Source organism: Clupea harengus, chromosome 19 (assembly GCF_900700415.2).
Source record: "Clupea harengus chromosome 19, Ch_v2.0.2, whole genome shotgun sequence".
NCBI classification, from domain to species: domain Eukaryota; kingdom Metazoa; phylum Chordata; class Actinopteri; order Clupeiformes; family Clupeidae; genus Clupea; species Clupea harengus.
In genome coordinates, this window is record NC_045170.1 from 24,720,080 (window position 1) to 24,745,347 (window position 25,268).

Sequence of the window (25,268 nt, forward strand, 5' to 3'; positions counted from 1 at the left end):
GATGTACGCATATGCTGAACAATGAACAACTTTAATCCGTAGACTGTAGAATTCTTAAAATAAAAACAACAGGACAGAACAGGAACAGAAGATTTGCATTCTGTGCAAGCAAAGTGTCTGTATGATTTACGCTATTTTAGGGGTAAACAAAAAGGTTTAACATGTTACTCAGAAGAATTATGGGTTGTACAAGGAGCTTGCTACTGCACTTACCAAAAGGACAAGAAACAGTCACATTTACTTAACTTAATGAATTGTTATGTTAATGAGTGAGTAAGTGAGTTTATTTGTCCCTGTATGAGTGGTTGGTAAGCCTGCGTGTAGAAAAAAAACAAACAAAGATGATCATGATACAGAAAACAGCCTGCTAAACTGGTAGAGTTACTTACTGTGCATGTTCACAAGACATGCACAATGAAGTACTGTACTTCAGTGACAGGTTCAACGAACACTCCCCCCCCCCCCCCCCCCTCCTCTCTGTCTTTCTCTGTCTGTAAGTGTGTGAATGTACCACATGTATCATTGTTACAGAAGGATGTGATGTATGTCAAGCACTCATTTGTCAAGTTCCTTTTGTCTCCTCCTCCCATGAAAGTATTTCTTCCCTCGCTCACTCACTCTCATGTATCTTTCCACTCAATCTTTCACAACAGTTTCACTCTCAGTCTTAATTCATAGTGCCAGGATGTTTACATAGACCAAAATGGGTTGCAATTTAGAGATTGTTTATTTATATGAAGGACTTGGGGATGGAGAGGTGTGTATGGAGAGACACGTTTCCTTGTTGGACTGTAACAGACTGTGAGACTCTTTTTTGCTGTGAATGGGAACGAGATGTACAGGTTTCACAAAACAAATGTTGTGTTGTGGTGTTGTTTGGAAGCTCTTGTGGTTGGATTCTGTTAAAATGATACCTGGATCATAAAATCTAAAGCAAAAAAAATCTCATAAAACTTTGCTATATGATCCATTTGTCATAGTTTACAGACTAGAGTGGCCTCCTAATCTGCTGAGAATGTGTTTATGTACTTATGAAAGTAGATGATAGATATGGATGATAGATACACACAATGTAAACTTGGTGTAATGTCTTCAGCTAGATCTTACACGCTAAGTGTTAGCGTGTAAGATCTAGCTGAAGACATTACACCAAGTTTACATTTATGACATACTTGTATGCTGCTTGTTTACTCAGATTCAAATCCAGATCGTTTTCATTTTTCCTCACCTATATAATGTCTGGCTCACTTTTGAGCAGAAAATGCATGAAGTTAAGGGATGAGATCATATTCAATTGTTCTTTAGTTGACATAAAACCAAAATTATGCATAATAACCAACTAATTGCGGAATGTTTACAAATAGAGGACAGTTCTGGCTTGTTAGGGCACTATGTTAGTGTGTGTATGTTACTGAAATTCTAAATAATTAAATTCTACCAAGTGTAAGTCTTAAGTCTGCTCCAACCTACTTACCCGACATACAATGTACAACAAACAATAGATACATAGATATATGTGTAGAGGAAATGTTCTGTTGGGGCTTAATCTTATGACCTTGTTCAGAGCTCAACATACGTTATGTAGTTTTAGTCAAACTACATACAAACAAATAAAAATGTTTTTAGACCCTAAAAATGCAGTTCTACCCAGACACAAGTTCCTGTCCTTGTGTGTATCATCCTGAGTCTGGTGTTGGTTATGCATTTACTCACATTGTCCATGGAAGGATGAATATAAAGACATACAATGAAAGGTCTGAAACAAGAAGCAGAATTCACTGGTATGGGTCTCGGCTCTAGTCTAGAAAAATGACATTTTGCCCCATTAAGCTTTCAGTCTGGCCACTGGAGGGCAGCGTTACAGCAGTGCCTGCTGCTAATGTGCTAGTGTTCTCAAGTTTGTACGAGTGTCAAGGATTCTTCTCAGGGAGAGTATTCATTCACCTCGAAAGTCAAAAGAAACCAGAACCATTTTTTGTGTGTGGTTACATTAGAGATTTTATTTCTTTTGTGTGAATTCATACACTTTAAACCAGTACAATTCAAATATTCTTAGTGTTCCATTTAGACAAAGTTGAAGTTTCAGCTCAGTTCAAGAAGACCACTATGTCAGTGGTTAAACTTAGCAGTTAATAAGACAGACAGTTGAAAAGACAAACGTAATAAATCCATAACTATATCTGCACAGCTGTGGGTTGGGGATAATAATATAATAATACATCTTGAGACAATTCTATTGTTTTGGTACTATATAAATAAAACTGAATTCAATTGAATTGAATAATTCACAGGAAGAGATGTCGGCCACTTGAAATCTCAGTCAGAGTACAGCCGGGCCAGTGTCAGAACTGGACCTTGTCAGCAGAATGATGTCAAAGAGAACAGACTGCCTTTGCAGTGTCAATTTCATTTCATTTAGTGCACTGAAACTTCTTTACATGTACAATTATACATATTTCCATATATCATATTTGCTCTTAATACAGACACTTCTCCCGATTGAGAAAACAATGAAACGTTTATAAAAGTGCCCTGACCCCCAAAACATTTGTATTTATGCAGGAGTGTAGTAGACCTGTACATATGTTCTATGAGGACTTGATGTTGAGCAGGACCACTAACTACATGCAATTTTTTGTTTGAAAGAATGCAATTCTATTTCATCATAACCTGATTCCAAACCCCCACAGATGAGTCATGATTCCAGACGATGCGTAAATAAAACAGACCCAAGTTGTTGATCCCTGTTCCAGGTCATGGAAACACGTTTGTTTGTTTGTTTGTTTGTCAAACCAATCAAAGTGTGATAGCATTACACAGGCTCAGACTAAAGTGAACTCCCACAAAGGTATTCCATTACAATATACAATAGTCACATAAAGCTGTCAGCATTTTACTGTGTTACCCAACATACAATAACACAAGAACTATTTTGTCTGTTTATACAAACAATCTGTAGATGTGCAGATCCACCCCTAAATGCTAATGCCCCACTGCTATCTTTCACCGTTCAGCTCCACATATGTTAGACACATACTGGTGATCTCCGCTACCAGAATCAGTTCCTCGTCCGGTTCCCAAAAGTAATGGACATACTATAACATCTTAACACCCCATAGAACAGAGCTATTCACAAAGACTATCTGATGGCATAGGGTGGCACTGCGACTCAAGCAGGGACTGTAGCACATGCCACCAATCATCTCTAGCAAATTATACAGCCATGTGTTTCAGATCATGAGCGTTTGAGAATGTCACATGAGAGTCTCTGTGTCTGCATCTCAAATCTGCCAGGTGTGCATGTATCTGTGCATACGTGAGTATGAAGCAAAGGGTGTATGTGTTTATAGGTAGGGAAACAGGATGCTTAAAGCTGATGTACATTACATTTATGGTAGACTTATGGTAGTCTTTATATTCTGCTAGCCATCCATCGCTATAATAGATATTCTGAGATTGAATAATGTAATGTAATGTAATGTAATAATGTAATGACCTCTATTATGGCGGCTAAGGGACATGGATATAGAACCAACACTGATGAGCAGCAAGGAAATGAAATAGTTGGCATCAGTGGCAGCCAATGATTGAGTGTGTACACAGCACATTGGGTGGAGGTGGTATCAGTGGCAGCCAATGATTGAGTGTGTACACAGCACATTGGGTGGAGGTGGTATCAGTGGCAGCCAATGATTGAGTGTGTACACAGCACATTGGATGGAGGTGGTATCAGTGGCAGCCAATGATTGAGTGTGTACACAGCACATTGGGTGGAGGTGGTGGGCTCAGAAGATGGAGAAGTCTGGTGGTAGTTCAAAAGAACCACTGGTGTGGCTCACATGAACTTTAAAAGCAGCTGTAATGTTTGGCAATGCCGTCAACTGTCACCTACAGCCTTCCTCACTTAAGACACATCATCAGCAGTCTATTCACCACAGTCTCTCGACAGCAGACAGCCACACACACACACACACACACACACACACACACACACACACACACACACACACACACACACACACACACACTAGCACTGTTCCTGGTAATTGGTAGCTACTCAAAGTTGAGAACATTCCCATCAAAATGCGTGAGGACGTGCCTCTCGTAGAGCAGTTGCTGTGTGTGCAGGGGGAACTGCTCGCTGCACACGGGACACACACGCCAGTGGGCCTCCACGTGCTGCTCGAAGCTGCGCTGCTCAAACTGGGGAGGGAAGATCACCTCACACAGCGGACAGCGCTTCTGCACCGCAGACCTGGGGGGAAACTCTAGTTAGTTTAATGTACAGTCCTTCATACAGGCAAAGTGTGTGTGTGTGTGTGTGTGTGTGTGTGTGTTTGTGTGTGTGTGTGTGTGTGTGTGTGTGAGAGAGAGAGTCACCCGGTATCAAAGCAGAAGCTGGTTCTCTTCTCAGTGTTTGAGGGGCTTTGAAGGCCAAACACCTGCACGGGTGTCCCTCACTTCCAGTCCTGCAAGGCACACAGATGCATGTCCTCGTTTTGGGGCTTTTCATTTTGCGCCCCACATATGCGAACCCCTTCCCACACACTTGTACAATTCCTGACTATCCATAAATGCTTCGAGGTAAAGGTTCGGCGCACTTACAGGGGTACAGGTCACACTACTGACAGACCAGCGCAGAGCAGCGGCCGCCACCCGCAGCCAATTAGTCAGCCTTACACAATTAATGAGCTTAATGAGTGGGGCAAAATGGTGATCAAGGGCACAGAGAGAAACAAAGGAGATGTAGACAACACTTTCAAGAATGTCACGCTAATTAACATGTACTCGTTATTTTAGGCCTCTTAGTGTTAAAGATGCAGGCCGCCATTCCTTTTGGTTTCGCCAAAGAGGTTAATGATATTTGAGCTCAACAGACGATCAAATCAAAGCCCTCCCTTCCGTGATTGGCCTCGCTAACTTTCTGTAAATCAGTTGATTTTCATTATCATCTCCATTTGTGGTCTAATTTGCGGGTCAGTAACAATGTATGTGTGTTTGTGGGGATGTGTGTGGTTGTTCAAACATCTGACTATGTTGTGTGTCGTATATTTCTATTTGTGTGCGCGCGCCTCACTTGGCGAGGGTCTTGAAAGACGTTCTCGAGGCCATCAGGAATACTCAGACCGCGAGACGGTTGCATACATACCACTCCCTCAGGGCCTGGCACCCCAGAGGACCCACTAGCGCCATCTACAGGGTCTACGAGAGGAAGGAAAGAGAGAGAGAGGGAACGGTCATCAAAGCAGGTGACACACAACAGGCCCACAGGAAGACAGACACACTTACAGATGAGCAGATGAAAGGCAGACAGCCTGTGGTCAGACACACATATGTAAGGAAACAGAGAGACAGGTAGAGAGTCAGACAGACACCCAGAGGGGGAGACAGGAGACAGTCAGACAGACACACAGAGGGGGAGACAGGAGAGGCGGGCCGACGGTACCTCTGGCATAGGGGTTGCCATACTGCAGGTCTGCAGGTCTCTGTTGGATGAGGGGGGGAGGTGGGTGCTCCTGGGTGTAGGGGAGGGGGTAGAGCAGGGCCACCTGCTCCCCTGAGCACTCGGGCCTCTGCAAGGCTCCATACAAGCGCAGCTCCTGGCACACACAACATGACACGTCACACGTCACCACGGCCAGAGGGCTGGACAGTGTTTACAAGCATGAGAGTCATGTCCAGCACTGTGAATTTACAACTCATAAGGGAAGAAAACAAATAACTAACTACAATTAACTAATAACATTCAACTGAAACTCTACTGGAAAGGGAAAGAGCACTTAACTAAACCAAGTAATATCCCATTACTACAGACAGACAAGAGGAAGGGGTGAGACTCATGTTGAGATGTGACAGCCCTGTGGGTACACTCATCTGAAGCAGATTATTTAAGAATATTCCATTTTCATGTGGTATCGCCAATACTGGCCAAAACTCCAGGGTCTCCGTCAGATATGTGTAAATAGTGTAAAAAAAACAAAACATATATTTTGTAAACATCTGGCCTTTACCTTCTCCAGTCTCTCCTTCTCCCGCATGACATCAGACAGGCTCTCCCTCAGAGCAGTCACCTCCCTGGACTTCTCATCCAGCTGAGCCTGAAACACACATGACATTTGGATCAACGCTCTGATTCAGGATTGAAAGGAAATAATAAGAATGCATTACATGTGTGTATATGTGTGTATGTGTGTATATGTGTGTATGTGTGTATATGTGTGTGTATGTGTGTATGTGTGCGTATATGTGTGTATATGTGTATATGTATGTGTATGTGTGTGTATGTGTGCATATATGTGTATATGTGTGTGTATGTGTGTGTATGCGTTTGTATGCGTGTATGTGTGTGTATGCGTGTATATGTGTGTGTATGTGTGTATATGTGTGTGTGTGTGTGTATATGTGTGTCTGTGTGTGTGTATGTGTGTATATGTGTATATATGTGTGTGTATGTGTGTATATGTGTGTATACAGTGCTGCTTGAAAGTATGTGAACCCCTTGAGCAGTTTAGAGTTTTCTGTTGTTTTACCATGATTTTCCTATTTTATCATCACCAGTTTTCCATATATGAAATGTCAGGTTTATGTTTATCAATTGCATGTACTTGTTTAGAGGGAATTGTGTGAGTAGCCAAAAAACTACATGAAACATGGAATTAGTGTATGTGCAAAAGTAAGTGAACCCCCAGCTGCATTGGTAAAGTCAAGTAGGTAACAGATTCAGGTGAAACACATTTGGGTGCTTAATTAGTCAATTAAGAAAACCAATCAAATGAGACATCCTTAGGAAAAGGGTTGGGCAACACAGATTAAAAGAGAGAGGAAACCAACCAAACTACTGCAAAGGTGTACCCACACAGATCAACAATGCCGAGATATATATCCGAGGACATCCGGAAAGAAAGTACTGACAGCCCTGATTGGTCTGGGGAAAGCTATAAGACCATCTCCAAAAGATGCCAGCTCCATCCATCCACTGTAAGACAAATCATTTACAAATGGAGGGCATTCAACATGACCGCAACTCTGCCTAGAAGTGGACGCCCATCAAGACTATCACCAAAAAGCACCAGAAGAATAATAAATCAGGTAAAAGCCAACCCACACATCACCTCTAAAGAGTTGCGGACCTCTCTGGCAGCATCTGGGGTAAATGTACATGCGTCTACAATCAGACGAAAATTGAATAGACATGACATTCATGGGAGGGTTGCTAGAAGGAAGCCTCTGCTCTCAAGAAAGAAAAAAGCTGTGCGTTTCAACTTTGCCAGAGAGCACTTGGACAAACCAGAGGCCTTCTGGAAGTCCATTCTCTGGACAGATGAGTCCAAGATACAATGATTTGGTCACAATCAAAACCGCTTTGTTTGGAGAAAAGCCAACACTGCATACCAAGAAAAGAACCTCCTCCAACTGTGAAGCATGGTGGTGGAAATGTGAAGGTCTGGGGCTGCTTTTCTGCTTCCGGACCTTGACGGCTCCATATTATCCAGGGAAACATGAATTCTCAGGCCTATCAACAAATACTTGATCAGAATCCCCGGCCATCAGTCAGGGAGTTGGAAGCTGGGCCGAAAATGAGTTCTGCAACAAGACAACTACCCAAAGCATACCAGCAAAACTACCAAAGAGTGGCTTAAAAGAAAGAGGATTGGTACTCTGGATTGGCCTAGTCAAAGTCCGGACCTCAATCCAATAGAGATGTTGTGGCTAGACCTGAAGAGGGCGGTACATGCCAGATGTCCATCCAACCTCTCTCAACTGGCTGAGTCCTGCAAGGAGGAGTGGGCAAAAATCCCCAACAGCAGATGCAAGAGACTGGTCAGTGGTTACAGAAGACAAGAGACTGGTCAGTGGTTACAGAAGACAAGAGACTGGTCAGTGGTTACAGAAGACGTTTGGTTGAAGTATTGGCTGCAAAAGGAGGTGCCACAAGCTACTACCTAAAACGGTTCACATACTTTTGCACATGTCACATTTTCAGTTTTTGTGAGATAAACCACTTTTGTTGAATAAATAATGAAAATACATCATTTGCCTTTGTGTCCATTATTTGGAAAGTCTGCTTTACAAATTGGTGTTTGGATGTACATTTAATAAGGTTATTTTACTTTTTTGTACAAATACAATGACCATGTCTGGAGGGTTCACAAACTTTCAAGCCGCACTGTATGTGCCTGCACTAGGAGGAAGACACTTCACTGCACTGCACTATTATGAGAACAAAAGGAGGGAGGGACTGAGTGTGTTGAGTGATGGGAGTGTGTGTATGTGCGTGTGTGTTTGTGCATGTGAGTGTGTGTTTATGTGTGTGTGTTTATTAAACTGCTGTTACCGTCAGAAGTTGAGTGATGTTGGTGTGTGTATGTGTATGTATACAACTGTTGTTACCTTCAGAAGCTGAGAGAAGTTCTTGTTGATGGAGCACTGCTCTCTCCATGTCTCCTCGACCATGGCTAAGTCAGCACCCTCTTCCTCCTCGATCATGGCTAATTCAGCACCCTCTTCCTCCTCTCTCCTCTCCTCTTCTCCCTGACTATGTTGTTCGCTCTCCAGTATTTCTCCATCACCATGATCATCTTCTCTGTTCTCTCCGTTCCCATCATGCTCCCCTTCTGTTTCTCTGGTCTCCTCTCCCACTCTCCCACCTCTCTCCCTGGCTGTGTTCTCTTCAGTAGGAGTGGCGTCTTGTGCAGTAAACAGCTTATCTGAAAGCATCCCACCATTAAAACAGCCTCCATGAGCGTAAGCAGACCGGTCAGCCACTGACATCAGTGTCTGTATGTAAGTACGTGTGATGTGTGTGTGTGTGTGTGTGTGATGTTTACGTGTGTGTGTGTGTGTGTGTGTGTGTGTGATGTTTACGTGTGTGTGTGTGATGTGTGTGTGTGTGTGTGTGTGATGTTTACGTGTGTGAGATGTGTGTGTGTGTGTGTGTGTGATGTTTACGTGTGAGATGCGCACATGAGATGTGTTTTTGCTGAAATGTATGTTTCTACCCGCAGCACCCATCTCTGGGCTTGGTGAGCTGGTCTCCTGGATCATCTCCGTCGTCATCTCAGCCTCAATTCTCTTTGCATCCTGCAGACAAGGACGCCCACTGCTCAGTTATATTGGTGTATTTGGCACACTATTGACATTCATTCAGTTTTTTTGTCATAAATCACCAGTGGTAAATCAAAAGCTGAAAAAAAAGGCAACAAATAAAGGTCTCTGCTGTAGTCATGTCGCAGCTGTTCTAACTTCATGAACTGTCCTCACCCTCTCTCAAGACAAGCATCAAAACATTACTCCTCCCGCACCATTATGCATTCAGTGCTCATATTACACAACCCCAGATAGTGAAGCATGATTCACCCATGCAGGTGCTTCCTCACTGCTCCTGAGTCCAGTGGGAAAGTGCTCTACACCTCACAAGCTCATGTTTGGTTTTTTGTGGTGATCCTAGCCTTGCATTCTCTATTCTGCTGCTAACCGGTTGGAGGGTGTCAATGGGTGATAGGCAGTTTGCTGTCAGTGGGCAATGGGTGTCCTCCCTCTAGTTCAAAGTGGCCATATAGTGTATGTGTAACTGGAATCTTTAAACCCCAAATTCTGTTTAATCGTATCTAAAAAAAATCACCACGGTCTATATATTAATAGGATGTCCTTGCTTGTGATCCTGAAGAGGATTTAGGCTGAAGCTGTCTGACAGAAGGAAGCTGTTTGAGAGTTTGTGTCCAGCACTTACATCTGACTCCACCTGATCGGGACTCTCAGGAGGGGGTATCCTGGGCTGCTGGCTGAGCTGCTTGACCTGCTTGCGGAGCTTCTGACACTCTCTGTACTTCTCCTTGTAGTGCTCTGCGGCCATCTGCAGACGGACCTTCAGCTCATCCACCTCCTTATGGAGCTCCGCCTCCACCTGTGACACGGGACAGGAGTCTCCGCCCTACAAACAGGACAAAGATCAAGAAGTTCAAAAAAGACCAGATGAGCATGAACAGATTGGTATGTATTCATAAAGTGTTGTTGAAAAAAAAATTGGCCTTTAAGTTCAAAATCTTGAGAGTGATTTACAGGGATGGAGAAAATGTGTCTAAGACTCAGTGATATGGAAGAAAGGGTTTATGGAGAGAGGTTAAGGAACAGAGACTACAGATGAGTCTTTGGGGGGGGTCAGGACTTAGGGCAGGGGAAGACACTGGCTAGTGGTTAAGTTTAGAAGACAATAAGGTGAGTGTGATGATGACCTCCTTCTGATAGGCGACGTGTCTCATCCTCTCCAGCTGTGACTGGGCGCTCTGGCCCTGGGCCTGGGCCTCTGATAGGCTGGAGCGCAGGGCCTCGGCCTCCTGCCGGACCCTCTGGAGCTCCCCCGCTGTCTGCTCACATCTGCTGGACGCGGTGCACAGGTCTGCCCCCAGGAGCACAGCTTCCTGCTGGGAGCACTGAAGTTTCTCCTCCGCCTGCTGGAGATGCTCCTTCAGACGGATAGCCTCACCCTACACACACACACACACACACACACACACAGTCAAATATTACAAAACATGTCAGAAATAAAGGTATACACACACCCCCACAGTCCTTCCTCTTGATGTGTGTGTCTTACTATGTCTGCAGTGTGGAGTCTCTGCAGCTCCTCCTGGTACTGGGCGATGGTCACTTCCCTGTTCAACTCCATGGCCTTCAGCATCTGCAGCTCCGCAGTCAGCTTAGTGTTCTCCAGCTCTGCACTCCGCACATGGGCCTGCACGGGCACACACACCACACACACAGACACACACACACACACAGACAGACACACACACCACGCACACGCACACACCACGCACACAGACACACACACACACACACCACGCACACACACACACACACGCACAGACACACACCACGCACACAGACACACACACACACCAAGCACACACACACACACCACGCACACAGACACACACACACACCACACACACACACCACGCACACACACACAGACACACACACCACACACCACACACACCACGCACACAGACACACACACACACACTCGGTCATGAATACAGGAGCACAGACACAGAGATACATTCACACCGATGCCAAAGCGGACACACACACACATGCTGATACCCACTTTATGGAGATCCCTCTCCGCTCTCTCAGCCTTCAGGTGGGACTCCACACTGTCTTTCTCCAGTGTTACCTTGTGTAGTTTGTCCCTCACACTAACACAAACACACACACACACAAACACACATACACACCCATCACCACCAGAATCATAGCATTTAGCATTTGTTAAATATTTAAAACATTTGGATTGTCCCCTATCTGCTGTATGCTTTATGTGTGCACGGAAGAATAATTGCTAAAGTGCAGAAGTTCCTTTCCCCAAAAGACTGTGAGAAAGTGGTCCATGCTTTTATCTACTACTGTAATGCACTCTACTCCAGTAACAGGCAGGCATCACTCTCCAAGCTATGCTTAGTCCATATTACAGCACCTAAACTAATATATACTAGTTTTAGATTTTGCCAGTTGACCTCTCTTTTTTCTTGTTTTATTTTGTTATTGTGTTATTTGGTCTTTTATTCTTGAACTTTAAATGTTGCTTTTATATGTTCTACATGTGTTTAGTCTTTGTGTCTTTTTAATCTCTTATTTTTTTTACTGTCAATTGATTCACCTTGACTGGAAAGCACTTTGGATACAACTCCTGTTGTTTTGTGCTATTTAAATAAATGTAACTTGACTTGACCAAACGGGAGTGCCAGTAACTTTCCAAAAGTACACAATAAGTACACAAACGCTCCTTGTGCAGTCTTCACAAACACAAGATAGTTGTTCTTACATTGAGGGAGACTTTATAAATAAAATCATAGTTTTGGAATTTTCTATTATTGTTATATTTGTATTATTATTGTAGTAATAATCAAGGGTTTTACTTGAAACTTAATATTGTTTTGTGAATTGAACCTCATTGTGCGTATTACTTATTACTCATAGAAAATGTCTTTATATCACCAGCATATTTGTCATCAGTGATTAATAATAGTAATATTAATAATATCAGTAAAAGTATGTTAATCTGATCAAATGAACTAACCAATGATGTGGTGACACATGTCAGGAAACATAACCAATGATGTGTTACACATGTTAATTGTATTCTGATTGGGTTACACTTCCATTTACTGAAAGAATATACACTCTTTGTTAATGCATCAGGAGTACATGCATGCAGATGTGTACAGATGTGTCTGTGCGTTTCTCACAGCTGTTGTTCCTCCTCGAGTTTCATAGTCCGCTCCTTCGACTCGTGGAGCCTTTTCCTCAGCTCCTCTCTCTCAGCCTCACACAGATGGAGAAGCTCCTGTTATACACACACAGCGCTGTGAAACTCCCACACATGGACACCCTATGCTCACACACACACCGACTCCCATACACACAGCACTGCCATCTTACAGACACCCAAAACATTGTGAAACCAGAAAACACAGCCATCCATCCCTATGCAACCATCAAATTACAGTTTTTGATTTCTCCAGTCTCCACTGCACATGCTCCATTCACACTGGGTCTCCATGGATACCTTGTTATGTGTGTGTATCTGTGCATAGGTGTCCCTCTCCTCGTCCCTCTCTCTCTGGAGTCTGCGCTGGTCGGCCTGCACCTGCTCCTTCTCTCGCTGCAGGACACACAGCCTCTGCTGCAGCTCCATGCACTCCTGCTGCGCCACACACACACGCTGCTGCTCCACGCCGCCGCAGCCACCGCAGCCACAGGGAGATCGGAAGGGGAAACAGGAAGATGTATTCACATGAACAAGATATATTCACAATAGAAAAATAAAGAAGTAGTGTTTGGTATTACACCTTAAGGTGTAATATGCTTGGTACAAGAGGGGAGGACTGAAGCCAACATTTGAGTTTTATTATAGTAAAACTGATACTGGAATGGTATAGGTATGGTATGTTGTTTTTAGTATTACTATTTAGATGGTAGGAGATTATAAATGTAACAAGCTTACTTAAATTAATCTGTACATTTACCATGTAACTGCATCAAGGATTCATTCTCATAATAGCCTGCATGTTTAGAGTGGGAGGCATTCAAACGGTCTGTAACAGCAGGCTATCCAGTCCAGTTTTGCTCACATGGACACTTCAGCAGCCTATTTTACAAATTATATTATTCGTTTAAATTGTGATTGTGTTTTTCCTTCATTGTCAGAAAATAAATGTACACATATATTGAATTACCTGGACAAATGGTAGCCTGAAAAATCACATATGTTGACATAGTTTGATGTTTTCAATATCTTAGTTTTCATAACTTACTTCTAGGCCCACAGAAACCTCAATATCAATATCAGCATTAAAACTATGAGAACTAGCCTAATCAGGAGACAGCACTTCTTCATTCTCCCTCCAGGGGGCATGCAATGTAACCTAGTTGGTAGGCTATAAATTCACCTTGAGGTGGTTATTGGCAGATTAAACTCTGCTGACCAGTTTGAAGCAAATATTTTTGGGCGGCCAACTGAGATAATTGGATCTTTAAAGAGCAGGAAAATAACTGGAACTCCACAAATTAATTAGTTCATTGTGTGATTTAATCAGCAACTCCTACTGTGAACCGTAAATCATTACGTAAATAGTCGTACCTCTCCTCCAATGACTTCCTTTAATCTGATACCACTCACTCACTCACTCACTCACACAGACAGGGTCTTGCATGCAAACTACCCATCCTCTGTTCCTAACCTGGCACCATTATCCTACTTGGACCACACACATACACACACTGAAAGAGACATGTCAAGACCCATAGGATGCCTACAGAACACACTGAAAGAGAGAGACATGTCAAGACCCATAGGATGCCTCTGGATCACCTCTTCCCTCCCTCTCAGAAGGTGCCACTGGCATAGCCATGTCTGAAGGGTGGCCGCCTGCCACAGTGATCAAAGTAACGGAACAACCAAAAGCATGTGATATCATCCCAACTGAAGAGGCCCTGTACACGAGGAACATCTTTGGTGTGACAAGACTGGTCCAACCAGTCTTACTGTACAACCAGCTGAAGTCTAAAACCCTGGAAGCAGTCCCTCCAAAACAACCCAACTCATAATTCACTTTGTCTTGAGACCTCTCTCTCTAGAATCTAGATGGTGCCCTGTTAGTCTTTGAAGTAAACGACACATTATGTCAGTTGAAGATCATACCTTCTACCTACCGTGGCACTCAGAATAAAAGGAACCAAGGAAACAAATGAAGAGGACAAGTTCAGGGGTGGGCGGGAAAATTGATAAACTGGCAAATCAATAAATGATCAAAGTGCTGATGGACTGAGAGTTGGAGGACCATGGAGATTGATGCAAAAGTACAGATGATTGGTTAGACAAAGGTACAAAAGAGCTGGATGCAAAAGCTCAAATGATTGGTCACACTCCTGGTTCTACCTCTAGGAGTCCAGTCTTGGTGGTCACCACCAGGATGTCCGAATTGCCCTCGTCCTCCACGGTCAGAAGTTCCTCCCCGGAGGGCGTGGCTTGTCGGAACTGGAAAGGCGTGCTGGCACCGCGAATCTCTCCTCCGTGGGTCACGTAACAGAACTGATAGAACTCTCCATCACTACGGGGAACATAGTAACCTAGGATACAAGGGTGTCATCAGTGAAATGGTTCAAACTGGTGAGGATGGGTATGTATTTGTGTGTGTGTGTGCGAGGAGTGGGTGGGGGTGTTCCACAATCACCAGAGCTCCAAGGTGACAAAGCATTCCAGCTGACGTGCATTGACATTCTGGATCAGAATTGTACTCAAACGTCACCACTGAAACATTTCTCATTTAGTTTTGAGGAAGCGTGCAAGCCTATTCCTTACCCTGGAATACTATTACTCTATGGACGGTTGAGCCTTCCACATAACTCTCTGGCATGGGAGACCACAGGAATGTGTAGTAGTCTCTCGCGGTGCTCCAGCCTACCTGTGGACACACACCCATACACCAATCAATACACCACTTACCTGTGGACACACACCCATACACCAATAAATACACCACTTACCTGTGGACACACACCCATACACTAATCAATACACCACTGCAGGACACAAAACAAGCCTCTAACGGCTCAGTCATAGCACAAGATTTTGCGGTCTATGAAAAATCGTGAAAGTGTTCCTGAGTGTGGTGGGAGTTCCTCTTGGCATGCACTAAGACCATAGTGAACTGCTTGAAAATGAGACTAGTTTAAGAGAACTCCTTGTGCTACATGTATGTAAACAGAAGCATCAGAAGGATTTAGACTGTAATGCACCTTCACATACACTAACATTCACCACATTGGAGATAGGCACAATGGCTTTTCAAAAATATTTGCATTCCATGTGCATAAGAAGTGTTTTCACTGCATGCTTCAGCTCGATGAATACTGGAAGAAGTAAAACAACACTATCCGTGGTGTGGATAACATCATGTCTGTGATCATGTCTGTGATTCCTTTACAAGTAGGTGTCGAAACAAGTTGTTTTACCAGCAGTCACCGTAATATAAATGATTATTCTGACACCTGATTGGATGATTACAGTAACTCACAAACCCTGCTTTCTGCAGTACCCCTTTCATGGACTTCAATAGCCTGACCCAGATTCACAGAAATAAATACAGACACCTACGTTTCGTTTATCCTGGTTGCTCAGTTGGTGACGATTGTATGAGCACACACTTAACTTAACACTGACGCAAGACTCATACATGCCTGAGTTTGTGACTGCACAATAAAAATGACTGCACAATTTAAATTTAAAAAATGTGTTTTTTTTTTTAAACGTTTTTTGTGAACACATCAGTAAGGTATGGGTTTACATACTGCATGTACATATGGATGTTGATTCAGTTTTTGAGGTAGCAGTGTTAGTGAGTAATTGTATGCAGATGTTGACCTAGTCTTTAGGGTGGAGTGTGCGGATGCATGCATACTTTAAAGATGCCAACCCAATCTTTGGGATGGGGTGTGATAGCAGGGGTAAGGGTGTAGTGGCACTCCAGCGGAGCCTGTGGCAGGAAACTCTTCCCCACATTTTGGAAGATCACATGAGCAAAGCTGGACGTCTCTATGGAAACACTGCCCTTAGCTACAGGGCCACAGCCAGGAGATGTTGCAACTTCTCGGAATGATGACATCATCTACGTTTGATGCTTCACCTCAGGTCCTTCGCAGCAGAAGGAAGAGAAGAAAAACAGACACAATCAGAAAAATGAGAAGCCATGTTTTGAAGCCACTTGGTCCCTTCCACAATATATTTAAAGCTGTGAAACCATAGGACTAAGTGCCTCCTGGGGATGAAGACACTGGGTGGTCCCCCAACCTGTTGCAGGAGATTGTGGCCTTCAGGTCTACTTGACAGCAACTGCGTGCAAGTGACTATACACTGTATGTAATTTGAGAGATTTGGGTATTCTGCCATGTCATCTGTTGACCACAATCTCTGCTAGAACCTCCGCCCTAAATGATAGCGGTCAAACATCAGCAGCGCAGAACTGTCATTACCAGGATGTTATTTCAACGCAGTAGCCTATCCAACGCATATTTGCTTGCTAAATATATTTGCACTGGTGACAGATGTCAAGGTAACGGCCTGGAGAAGTAGCCTAGACTGTCGGCTTAAACCAAATGTCAAAATACATTCCACCCTGGCAATTGATATTTTTGAATATACAATAAACGTAAATTACCCTTCTACCAAGTGTTGCTTATACCAATTGTTATTATTCCCCTATGTCATCCTAAGTAACGCAGCGCGCACCAACCTAGCCTGTGATGCTAGCCTGCGATATCGACATCACAGAGCGCAACCTGCGAAGTTACATGCAATGCACAAAAGCCCAGCAAGCACAACCAGTGATGTTATTATTGAAATAAGATCTGAAGCTACATTTAACATTACCACCTGAAGCTTTTAAGATAAACTAAGGGGTTACCGAGGCAACTCGTACAAAGATGTGAGGAGCTCCATTTTCGATGAGGGTATGGCAATCAGTGCCCTGCGCCGCGACGTGCTTCATGTCGTCACGCAACACATCCCGTCACCGCTGCAAACAATTTGGTAGGTGCCCGCAACCTTCAGTTTGGTAGGTGAAAATAACTCTAATCCACATTTTATGCCTTATCGTAAATAACTGCGATACTTACTCATTTAGGCACATTGAAATCCTCACCATAGACTTGGCAGTAGCTGATGGCTGAAGTTAAGTGCAGTGATTCCTTGATTCTGCTCAAATTAAACAGCCCTACAGATTTCAGCCATATACACATTAAGAGATAGTATATAACAGGGAAACCAGGAGTACTCATTTTGACATTCTAAAATCATCAGTAATTCTGCTTTTGAGTATAGCATTTTTAATTATTAACGTTAACAAAACAGATTATGCTTTAGGCCACATTGCTTTGATTAGTCTATGAGGGGTAGGTTAGGTTTGGACCCAGAATTTAGCTTTTGACCATATGCACTGAAATACTCAACCATGTAGAACCTACCAGAACTGTATACACCCAAAGGTTGCAAAAAGAAATAATGACAAAATAATGCACTGTAACAACATCATAAGTTTCAGTGCAACACACATTCGGTGTCCATCAGGTCTATGATATGCGAAGTGTCAGGGTTGCAAAGTGGCCTTATTAAGATCCACTCTATTGGAACCTCTACAACTTATTTCGCTTCCTGTGTAGATGCCAGTTACTCCTTGGATTTGTACTTGTATGTATGGTATACCTAGGAAGGACAAACACACACACACACACACACACACACACACACACACACACACACACACACACACACACACACACCTGTCTGTGATACAATCAATTACCCTACTTTTTTTATTTAAAAAGAAAACGAAATACTAGAAATTACATTTTACAACAGTGTTGAACAAAGAAAGATGTTTATTGATGCAGACAAACTTCACTAAATTCAGACATAATATACCATTTTAAATTACATCCTCCAAACACAGTGATAGTTGGAATACAGACAATACTGCAGCATAAGCTTAAACAAACATGAAAAGGTGCACATATATAATACAGAGTAACTACAAAAAGAAGCAACTAGTCACACACATGAGAGTGTTCCTGTACATCATTGGGGGCGGAGGTGTCAAGGTTTGGACTAAGTTGAAGTGCAGCCATGTTGTTTAGGTTATCTTTACCTTAATCACTGATGGGTTTGCCAAGACACAAAATACATGAACTCATGTGAAAACGCCACCTATTCAACCACCAACATGAAGTCTTCTGCCTCAGCAAACTCTGCGTTCATCTGGGCGGCGAGGTCATCCAGTTCAGACGTCTAGTTGGGAGAGGGAAAACAAAGGAACAAAAAGGTAAATTGTAGACACTGAAATTAGCAGATTTTGTGCTGTGTTACGCATTCAGAAAGAGAATTTTCATTCATGCAGTTTAAGCACAACTTAATCAATGTTTTGGTAAAAAAAAAAAAAAAAACATTTTAGATAATTTTGAGTAACAATATATTGAGCTCATCAATCAATAATAAAATAGATTAGCTGTATCAGGGGCTCTCCATGTAACGGACTCAAGCATTTCTTGGCATTTAGGAATAAACTGGTATCATAGCTATGTAACTCTTACATGAACCACACGTTTACATTTAAGCCTATGGTAACTTCAGTAGTGAGTACTAATGCATAGTTTGTATGCATAGTGTACATTTGTTCTGATTGCATGTAGATTTACAGGTCAATGTCTTAGTTTAGGATGCATACAAACAGTTCATTTGGAATCTGAAATCAGAATACATTTGTTTAAATGACAAAAGATTTTGCATATTAATATGAAGGAAGCTCTGTCATCAGCAGCAGTATTAGTAGCGTGTACTCTGGCAGTGTCACATAATAATGACAATCAGTTTAACCTCTCTGTCGTCCACTCGTTATAGATTCAGAAAGCAAGAAATACGGTCCTGTGCAAAACAACAAAGCATTGGGCCATCTTTTCTGTTTGCTAGAAATATTGTTCATGCTGAGTTTGGTTGCGTAAATCCACAGACATACAGTAGGTCTATTTAACCCTATTTATTGTGTCCTCTGTAGGTTGTGTAAATCCACAGACATACAGTAGGTCTATTTAACCCTATGTATTGTGTCCTCTGTAGGTTGGGGAAAAGTCTCAACATATGAATGGAGACATAATGAAGGTGACTAACCCATTCAGTGGTCAACACAAATAATGGCCATCAGATGGTAATATAATCATGTCAGGTGAACACCTACTACTGTTGGCCCCTCTAAAAATGTCTCCAACCAATCTTTCATTCCAAGTGAGATTAGTCATTATATTAGCCCAAAGATATATGCATACATCTCTCCTGCTCAGCAACCACCCTGCAAACTCCAACACACATCCATTCTAACAAACGATATGAAATATAACGTCCTGGAAAAACTATACAATTAAAAAAATGGCAATAAAAATGATTGGACGGTTAATGGAGCACTTAGTACACACTGCCCCTGCTGCGTGACATCATTGCCAGAGAAAGGAGAAAGAGAGAGAAGAGGGATACACATACACTGCAGATCTAATCTCCAGGAAGATGCAGTAAGAAATACTTGAAATGAAATGAAAAGAAAAACAACCTACTTTCATTGGCTGCACTCTCTTCTTCCTGGACTGCTTCTTTGCTATAACCACACCTGGGATGTTGTAGTCCGGTTCTACGGAGTGATTCACGCTGTCCTCTGCCTCCGACAGGTTTAAGGACACCACTCCACACAGCGAGGAGGAGGCCTGGGGGGCTGTGGCTGACAGACACATAGACCGCATCACCTTAGGAGTCTGCATCTTCTCGAACCCAAACAGTGTCTCCCGTCGCGACGCCACCGATGAGCCGGGGCTCTGCTGACCGGGGCTGCTGAACGACGCGTCTCCGCTCAGGCGGCTGTAGGAGCGCCGCACCTTCTGGCTCCACACCTCATCCTGGTCCTTCTCTGGGGCCGAGGGGGGAGGGGACAGGCTCTGGGGGGCCAGGATAGGTGACAGGATGGTGGGCCTTGGAGGTGGGGCATCTACAGGTATTGGTGTAGATACCACAGGTTTTGGTGTAGATATCACAGATTTTGGTGTAGACACCACAGGTTTTGGTGTAGACACCACAGGTTTTGGTGTAGACACCACAGGTTTTGGTGTAGATACCACTGGTTTTGGTGTGGACACTTTAGGCCTCTTCTCAGGCACATTGGACAGCCTCTCGACATTCTCCTTGTTAACCTCTGAGGTCTATATGAATAAAAAAAGATGTCTGTCATTACAAAGCATAAAATACATGCGTCTTCATGGTAGGTACATTTACCCAGCGGCTATTTTGTCATAGCAATGTGGATATGTGGCTCACAGAATTATGCTCCATGTAATAACCATCTCTAGAGATTTTGGCAGTAAGATTTAATAATACTTTTATTTATATAGCACTTATCAAGAAACATGCTCACAATGGTTACCATTTACAATGGTTAGATAGATAGATAGATAGATGGATACTTTATTAATCCCGAAGGAAATTTAGGTCATCCAGTAGCTTATACACTTAACTTAACTCACAAACATACATACACAAATCACAGTAGAAAAACAATACACATAGGGAGAACATGTTCACAGGGAGTGGGGTGTATACAGATATTATACAGATATTACAGTGTGGCATTAGAATATGTTAGCAGGCTTTGCATGCCAATAAAGACAGACCATCTACAATGTTTGGACAAGCTAATGAACATGGGACACATATTCTAATGCCAGGCACTGGAAATTCACGTAATTCACAAATGTACACACACATTCTATCGTCTTAAATCTACACATTTACAAACCTGTGTTTTTCGTGGCACAATCTTCCTCACGGTGAACGTATGTCTCTGAGGAAAACAAGAAAACTGGCAATTAGTCAGTTTTAAGTACAAATGTCTCGAATTTAGCAAAGTTAGTTTAATGTTTGAATTAAAGAAGCAATAAGGAGTTCTGTTCCAAAACTAGCAAGCTAACTACCTTAAAGGCATGCAAAAACCTTGCAAACACCACCAACAGCCAAGTGACACTGAGAAGCTTGCCAACACACTAACTGGTGTCTTTTGGCAGTATAGCTGGCAATGTCTTGCTATGAAAGCCTTTCTTCCATTTTTGCAAGGTGTTCCAGCCCCGGAAACACAGAACTATATAGTGCATATCCAGGATGGCTAGTGGGAAAGACACAGGTGTTTATCTGTCCTTCACATGACCATATGCTATCAAAATTAATTTGAGGGTGGTACCAAAACTAGTTGCCTACAAAACCATACCTCAAAAAGTGTCAAATTGTTGCATAGTGTTACTTTAACGTTAACGACAAACAATTGATTGTTTACTAACGTTACACCTACTGATACCCTAATCCTAAAAGGATGATCAATCCATGACAATCCAAGCACCGAATAAGTTCTCTAAAGTAGTGATACACATTTCGGTCATTTCTATCTAACTACTACCCAAGGTACTCAGCCTGAACCAAAGTCTTGAACTCAACTCACCGCGACAGGTTTCTCCTCTGGTCCAGAAAGCCTCGCCGACCGCCTGCGAGGAGGGGTACCATCTTCGGGCTCTATAAACAGAGGGATAGAGCTGTACGTTAATTAGCTACAAGGCTAAACAATCTGACCAACTGTCTTGTATCACGATGACTGTAATCAACCATGAAATCAATTTAAGTTACATTAAATGTCAAGTTGCGTTTTCTGGCTACCCCTACGAGTAAACTGAATAATAGCACTCTTTGGCACTTGCACTAGCTAAATTAGAGAGTACGTAACTTAGCCTAGTTAGCTAAAACAACAACAACTTAAGAGAGCAACCTGTATGGGATTTTGCAATATCTTCGCCAGTATTAGTTAATAGTTAAAAGTAAAAATCAATACATAAATTAATAAGCACGTCTCGATTATTTCGAAGATATTGCTAATATGAATTAATAAACCAAGCCTTACTCATGTTTCCCGCTTTCCTCTTTGAAACACAAGAGAGAAACGAGCCACAATGTACAACTTCCGGTGGATTTCATCAATCAAATAAAAGTCTCGCAACATTTAGTTCATTGCTGGTGTATCTTGTCCCTAGCAGGTCCCATATGTCCCATAACTTTATTTTATAGTCTTCATTTATAAAGCTGCATTTGGTTACCTCCCCTCAAGCCACAGATTTTGTTCTTAAATTATGGGCGTCATTTTAACGATCTTGTATATTCACACCTCTCCCTGTAACAAAAAATATTTTGAGACATTAAGATTCATTGAGAAATGACCTCTGCTTTAGACACTCTGGCACCTCTGCATCATTCAAGTTGCTTTTAGAATTTCTGTCTGGCTGAAGAATGAATTAGACAGTTATTGGGCAAAATGATCGCTATGTAAATTGACTTGTTAGTTAACTATTCATAGTATTAACATTTATTTTGAGGTTTCTCAGACACTGCGACAGACTTTTAACTTGACATGTTGTTTTTGGTTGCAACTTTCCCCCAGAGTTCTATGCGAACGGAAGTCAAATGAAGGTTTTTTGCAGTCTTGGAGCAGCACCAGTGACCAGCACTGGGGTCAAGGAAACAAGCATGGCTGCCTTGTTGAGAGGATCTTGGAATTCATTGCGGCGGTGCAGTAAATATGCCCACTTGTCACTCGGTAATGTATCTAATGAATCCATTATCATGGCTAGGAGAATATGTGTGTCATGAAATGCCGTGTACATTTACAACTAAACAAACGGGTCTACCTGTTAGCCTTTAGGTCATCTAGTTAGCAAGAACGACAGTTAGTTAATAGTAGACTGGAGCCTAATATTTGTGGTCGGTCAACCACCTGCATTGCTCTACTCTCTAGTCGCTGCTCAAAGGTTAGGACAGCAACGACAATTGTAACAAACCAGTCAAATGTTTCAAGCCAGTCACTGTACACTTACACAATCGTAAGCCAGTGCCAAATACTTCAAGGGCTACAGCAGCAGACGGGGCTATCAGAATTAGTCACATATAAGTGGTGCTCATTGTGCAGAAAACTTCTTGTGGTGTGTGCCAACGGCATTTTTGCCTTTCGTGACACTTCCGTGACATGTTTGGTGTGTTATAACTGAGCTATCATACTTGTAAGACTTATCATTATGATTCCTTTCACTAAATCACAGGGTGACTGCTCTACTGTTAGTTCAAACATACTGTCAAATTAGTTGGTTGAAGAAAATGCCCCAGCCTTATGTTTTGTAAGTCATGGATTTTTCTCACTTCTGATGTTTATGTGTGTGTGTGTGTGTGTGTGTGTGTGTGTGTTTGTGTGTGTGTGTGTGTGTGTGTGTGTGTGTGTGTGTGTGTGTGTGTGTGTGTGTAAGCAGATTTATCCAGGTCCATGGCCTCCAAGACTCCGGTGGGCTTTATTGGGTTAGGGAACATGGGAACGCCAATGGCCAAAAATCTGATACGGCATGGATATCCTGTCATTGCTACGGATAACTTCCCTGAATCCTGCAAAGAGCTGCATGACCTGGGTGCTCAGGTAACATGCATACTTTTATATGTGGTTTTGTTGTCCTGTGCAATACGTGTGTAACACTTGAGATTATACAGCGCTCTAGAATCTTTGGAGGGCATTGAGACAAACGCATTAAAACTAAAGGGATGGAATTTAGTCTTAAAATCATTAAAATAGTGAAATAATGCCTTGTGTTAATTAAACGAAGGCACAGGATTCTGGAGCAGAGTTTTCCAGGTCCAACACAGACCTGGGGAGAGTGATGGATTTGCATGCACATTCGCATCAGCCGGGGGAGGGGGGTAAACACCCAGTAAACACCCAGTAAACAAATTTGGCACTGAAAGCTTCACACTGAATCCTCAGTTCTAGGGTGCAAAACTAAGCTATAGCCATTAGCTGTTTGCCAGAGCTGCACATGTCTGATGTATGACTGATCTGATGTATTTGTCAAATGACAAAATAATCCTTACCCTCAGAAAATGAAGGAAGGTTTTAATCAGGAGGGATATATCTTAAAGGTGAACCTTAAGATGTAAAAAAAAAAACTGTTGGAAATGACTGTTAGTTCTTCCAGACCAGACCGGAAGAAGAGAGAGGTAAACTAATGGCTGTAGAAATAGACCGGAAGAAGAGAGAGGTAAACTAATGGCTGTAGAAATAGACCGGAAGAGAGAGGTGAACTAATGGCTGTAGAAATAGACCGGAAGAAGAGAGAGGTGAACTAATGGCTGTAGAAATAGACCGGAAGAAGAGAGAGGTGAACTAATGGCTGTAGAAATAGTCATTTTCTCTAGTTTCTTGAGCTATCCTGGGATTAGTCCCTCAGGTCTAAGGAGGAAGAGCGGATGAGTAACTGTTCATCATCTTGTTCATCATCAGGGCCTGATCCCCTTTTTAATGATTTCGTTGTTGCTTTGTGACTTCCACTGAGAAAAAATAGTTCTTCACACAAATAGAACTTTAAAGTTTCAGGTGTTACATAGCAACCTATTACTTGCTGACTTTACAATGAATTCCTGTTGCATTTAGGGGAAGGACTACTTGCGGAATGATACAAAAGATGTGAATTGAATTAGAAGCACAAAACCCGTTGCCAGTGGCAGTGGTCATTCCTTTTGTGCAGCTGTCATTATAAAGAAATATCAGACCTTTGAACATTGGGGTGGCCCATTCAAATCTATAGAACTTTTTGCAACCTTCTGAGGAGCCGCATGTGAAAGTGCATTAAGTATTGTTCCCTGGGGCACCATGAGCAGCTCTGTGCCACATGTCACACCATGCTGTTAGCACTGCTCTGGGCATTGGGAGCAGGGAGAGCTAGATTGGACACTTGGCAAAAGCAAACATATTTCCCCCAGCTGTGTGAGATGTGGTGTTCTACATCTCTTGTGTGTCCTATACCCCAGTTTTACGGGTCAAATAATGACTGTACTGGTGCTGTGAATTGAATTGAATTGGACTGTACTGTGTCCACTTCTCAGCTCATTGCCCACTCTTGTTAAGGGTTTTGGCTACCTCATTGCAGGTTTTGCCAGCATTTTGAAGAGCAATAGCTAGAGCATGATGTTTTGGCTCAAATGTTTGTTTGATACTGGATTTCATCTCAGCTGGGTCCAGAGTTCACTGGTCAGTAAACTCACCAGGGAATCGGCCATTTTCATGCCTGTCCTGTTATCTGAGATTGAAGGAACTGTAGGGTGA

General features: G+C 42.6%; 3 protein-coding genes across 3 annotated transcripts in view; 1 reads left to right on the plus strand and 2 right to left on the minus strand.

Moving 5' to 3' along the window:
- Nucleotides 1–1,971: 1,971 nt before the first annotated feature.
- tax1bp1a (Tax1 (human T-cell leukemia virus type I) binding protein 1a) lies at nucleotides 1,972–17,064 on the minus strand. Its single transcript, XM_031585822.1, has 17 exons — nucleotides 16,968–17,064; nucleotides 15,966–16,198; nucleotides 14,867–14,969; nucleotides 14,444–14,634; nucleotides 12,572–12,730; nucleotides 12,252–12,349; nucleotides 11,111–11,201; nucleotides 10,595–10,732; nucleotides 10,233–10,484; nucleotides 9,731–9,931; nucleotides 9,000–9,081; nucleotides 8,392–8,708; nucleotides 6,012–6,098; nucleotides 5,447–5,600; nucleotides 5,034–5,202; nucleotides 4,681–4,692; nucleotides 1,972–4,255 (listed from the first exon to the last, which is right to left on the minus strand). Exons 2-17 carry the CDS (start codon nucleotides 16,170–16,172, stop codon nucleotides 4,054–4,056), a joined length of 2,463 nt encoding a protein of 820 aa, XP_031441682.1. The 5' UTR covers nucleotides 16,173–16,198; nucleotides 16,968–17,064; the 3' UTR covers nucleotides 1,972–4,053.
- An 858-nt stretch (nucleotides 17,065–17,922) lies between these two features.
- Nucleotides 17,923–22,154, minus strand: LOC105907703 (sororin). Its single transcript, XM_031586188.1, has 5 exons — nucleotides 22,035–22,154; nucleotides 21,582–21,652; nucleotides 20,889–20,933; nucleotides 19,660–20,295; nucleotides 17,923–18,346 (listed from the first exon to the last, which is right to left on the minus strand). The coding sequence occupies exons 1-5, from the start codon at nucleotides 22,036–22,038 to the stop codon at nucleotides 18,266–18,268; spliced, it is 837 nt and encodes a 278-aa protein (XP_031442048.1). The 5' UTR covers nucleotides 22,039–22,154; the 3' UTR covers nucleotides 17,923–18,265.
- A 431-nt stretch (nucleotides 22,155–22,585) lies between these two features.
- Nucleotides 22,586–25,268, plus strand: part of hibadha (3-hydroxyisobutyrate dehydrogenase a) — a 79,430-nt gene continuing 76,747 nt past the window's right edge. Inside the window, exons 1-2 of the mRNA XM_031586760.2 lie at nucleotides 22,586–22,724; nucleotides 23,428–23,588. Coding sequence (XP_031442620.1) covers nucleotides 22,592–22,724; nucleotides 23,428–23,588 — 294 coding nt within the window. The 5' untranslated portion in view covers nucleotides 22,586–22,591. The remainder of the gene's footprint in view (nucleotides 22,725–23,427; nucleotides 23,589–25,268) is intronic.